The 3708-nt window shown below is 35.5% G+C and overlaps 1 protein-coding gene across 1 annotated transcript; it reads right to left on the bottom strand.

The window, feature by feature from the left end:
- Positions 1 to 1016: 1016 nt before the first annotated feature.
- Positions 1017 to 2928, bottom strand: LOC138874556 (mediator of RNA polymerase II transcription subunit 23-like). The gene is made up of 3 exons (XM_070153206.1): positions 2726 to 2928; positions 1496 to 1599; positions 1017 to 1338 (listed from the first exon to the last, which is right to left on the bottom strand). The coding sequence occupies exons 1-3, from the start codon at positions 2774 to 2776 to the stop codon at positions 1140 to 1142; spliced, it is 354 nt and encodes a 117-aa protein (XP_070009307.1). The 5' UTR covers positions 2777 to 2928; the 3' UTR covers positions 1017 to 1139.
- Positions 2929 to 3708: the final 780 nt, after the last annotated feature.

Here is a 3708-nt window from a genome sequence, read left to right as displayed (position 1 = left end):
ATTACGAATATCTATTGCATAACACTAAGGATGTTAATCATCTTAATTGACGCTAAGGATGTTAACCAACAACTAAAAGACCGTTCACTTGGATGCCTGATTTAAGGTATAGGGTTTAAAGGACTCTTGCTAGGAATATAATTATTTAGTTGCCTTATGTGTAAAATACCTAATGTTACTACATCTATGGAAATTTTCGTATAATTTTGCTCACTTATGTTTTTTGCTCTTTTAAAAATAGGAGCATTTTGGTCATAAAGTCTTTAAAAGAAGCTCTAAGCATCCTTTTCTCAAAATAATAATCAAGGTTTAAAGAGAAGTAGGCCCCATTAGTTTAAGGAGAAAAATTATTTATTTTACTGAACCTGGGTTACTAAACTACATGCTAATCAATTGGTGAAGCATGTTTAGACAAGTATTGATACAAACAATTCACAATTGATAATACCATGTATTTGGATTAAGCCATAATCCACTAGATTAGTATACTCAATCGTCATAATTCATCATTTTGCGGACAAATTATCTTCCACTCAATTACTACAAGAATGGATAAACAAAAGTTGAACTAAACATAAACAAAATGTTCAATAACATCAGATATGGAATTATTTGTGAAGCAAATATAATACGACTTGGAAGATGTAAGGAGTTGAACTACAATTTCAGGAACACAGTCACCGTAACCCACTGCTTAATAAAAGATTCAAGTACGACGAAATATCAATTCAGGAAACTTTGCAATGATTTTCATAGTTATCAAGCAAAGATAAGGTTAAAGTGGATGGTGTAACAAACTCCTTTGAATTAGTACCGGAATTTGCATATCAATTCAAAACTTAAAGCAACGCTTCAAGTCTTCAACCACCTAAGCCTAAATAATCAGTACAAAATTGTAAAAAGTCTATATAGACCTTCCCTTCTTATTGGAGGGGTGGCATTTCAGTAACTTTGTGCTCCTAAACAAAAATTTGGTACACAGTTCTATATTTATCTATATCAGTGGCGATGAGATATAGCTGCAAAAGCAACTTAATGCCATCAAATAGTTGCATTAAATTCCTGGAATCAAATACTCTTCTTTTTAAGATGTACATAAAGGAGCACTTGATAAAGAAGCTAGCATGATACAACAATAATTAAGGAGTTTGGACAATTTTTGGGTGAGTTGCAGCATAAATAGAACTATTTGCATCACTGTTGAGGTGGGAAAGAAGATGTTGAACATCTGGACGCAAATTTTCTGTTGCTCGTCCAAAAAGAGCCAAAATTTCAGATCTAGGTTTGCTAGACGCTTGCACTGGCCCTCCCTGCCCCTCGTAATGAATTACATGATGCCTGAGGAATAAATTGTTTAAGCATGGCAACAAAATGACACGTGAAGCAAAACGATGTTGTAACTGCTGAAGAATAAATTAAAAATGTAAAAAACATGCATTAAAGAAAGCTACAACTTTTATAGATAAAAACACACGGAAAAGAAAAAGATTCTTACAGGAAGTCAATAAGATCAGTAATTTCAGTTGCTTCAATAGGTGCTGATAGCTGTGAGTTTTTCCCAAAGACATCCACCAAAATATTCAAAAGTAGCGATAGTGTCTACCAGATGATATTCCAATAGATGGAAGCGAAAGAAATGGAAACAGAAATGACTTTAGCAATGTGCTCCCTTTCCTAACTTAAATCAGTTCCAAAATAACAAATCGAATATAAATTATGAACATATTTGCATACTAGAGATATTTATGACTTCCATCATCCCTTGTCCATTAGAATGCAGAACATAAGAAAGATCTGAAGTGCCTTTGATGGATACATATTTCTATCTACAATGTTATAAACATGAAGACCCAAACTGAAATGCTGATAGACGAAAATAACCCTGTAAAGTTGATGGAATTTTATGCACTTTAAAATCTAAGTATTTTTAAAGGGAAAACCAAACTTGTCCAGAAAGGACAAAATTTTTGTAAACATTAAGCAGAGATGGACTTCGATAAAAATTAAGTGCATGTGAGCAAACTTTAATTTCTGTTTCCAGGCCTCGTGACTATGTGTCCAGCGTATATTTACTTCCAACCCCAAGATTTCAGGGAAATGAGCAATGTACAATGTTTAATCCCTCTGTTATTATTCCCCGGTACTTGTGCTGATGGGAGGTAATAAGTACCCAGTGGAATAGTCGAGATGTGCGCAAGCTGGTCCAGACACCACCATTATAGAGCATCGTGACTGACTATCAAAATCCTATAAAGGAATTCAGGATCAGACCTAGACTATCTTCCAGAGGAGATGGGCTTTTGAGAAAGAAAATAACGACTAAGAGCAGGCTGCTCTAGCATGGTCGGTTGAATCAGCCACATCGATTGGCGTAACCGCCCAAAGCACTATTTGCCGATCATTGTTGAGCAGGCCGATAAGAGGTCCCAGGTTCAGCTTTCCAATCAAGGCACTATCAAAGCACCGACTTGAAAAATTTAAGCATCCTATATAATTCGAATTCTCAAGGCGCTTTTGCTTCGTTCTGAACTTAGTATACACCGTTCATTCATATTTTCTTTTCACATGGAGAAAACAAGGAATATTATGCAGGAGAATGATACGCGAGCATAAAATAAGCTAGGTTTTCCCTGAATACAGTAAATCAAACTCAAATCCCCTAAGTTAACCCTTTACTGATCTCACATTAAGAGAAAAATGAACATTAACTTGAAAAAGTTTGTACCTTACTGAAAAGGGTCTGAGCATTGGCCAACCTCGGAAGCAAAGGACCCATAATACGAAATGCTATTCTTAATACCGCAACAGATGTCACAGGCCTAAGGTGCTTAATGATAAGATGAGTTCCCTCAAGCCATTCTTGGGGTAGGTTACAGAAGAAAGCATGTAACAGTGCAACAACATTACCTAGAAGACCAAAAATTATGTCAGTGGACTAGAATTCCACATAACAGAAAGCAAAGTTGAGAAAGGCAAATAGCAGCTAAGTTATACCTGGAGAAAGAAAAGGAACACTGATTGAAAGAAAACAAGATACAAAAATATAACTATCTAAAATGCAGTGTTATCAAAATCGATCACTTCTCGCTAAAGTGACTGAAGTGAGACGAGGATTAATGCACTTCAGCATGTCGACCCGGTGTGCTTCAATGATGTGCTCGCATTTTGCGCTCAAATGCAGGTCACTTGAGACGAGAAGCAGTCACCTTGTTCGAGCGCTTCTTTATTTTTATTGAGAAGATAACGAATTGAAAGCCTTTGGGAGTAATAGATAATGAAAATTTAGGAATTGACTTATTAAGGAGGACTCTGGAAGGATGCTTAGTACCGGAAAGGAGTATCAGTTACTCCCGAAACTAATAAAAGTATTTTGACAACAATAAAGTGCATTTTAATGGTATGCAGACATGACCACAACTGCGCATTGATGGCTTTAGTGCAACCTGTACTGGAATTATTTAATCCCCTGCTTTTAAGCTAATTGACAAACCTTATATAATTAGAAGGTGAGAAATATTAAACATTATATACATTCCCTTTTGCCTGACCTACTTCACAATTTAGGTCGTCTCAAAAGATTGACCTATTTCCTTAACATCTTTACATAAATATATATACATGTGTGTGTGTATTTTGCGAACCTACTACATAGTTGTAGTAGTTTAGCATTGTATACATCTTTTGTTTTCCTTAAATACACCTAACAGC

Source organism: Nicotiana sylvestris, chromosome 8 (assembly GCF_000393655.2).
Source record: "Nicotiana sylvestris chromosome 8, ASM39365v2, whole genome shotgun sequence".
In the NCBI taxonomy this organism is placed as follows: domain Eukaryota; kingdom Viridiplantae; phylum Streptophyta; class Magnoliopsida; order Solanales; family Solanaceae; genus Nicotiana; species Nicotiana sylvestris.
This window is presented reverse-complemented; position numbering and strand designations above follow the sequence as displayed.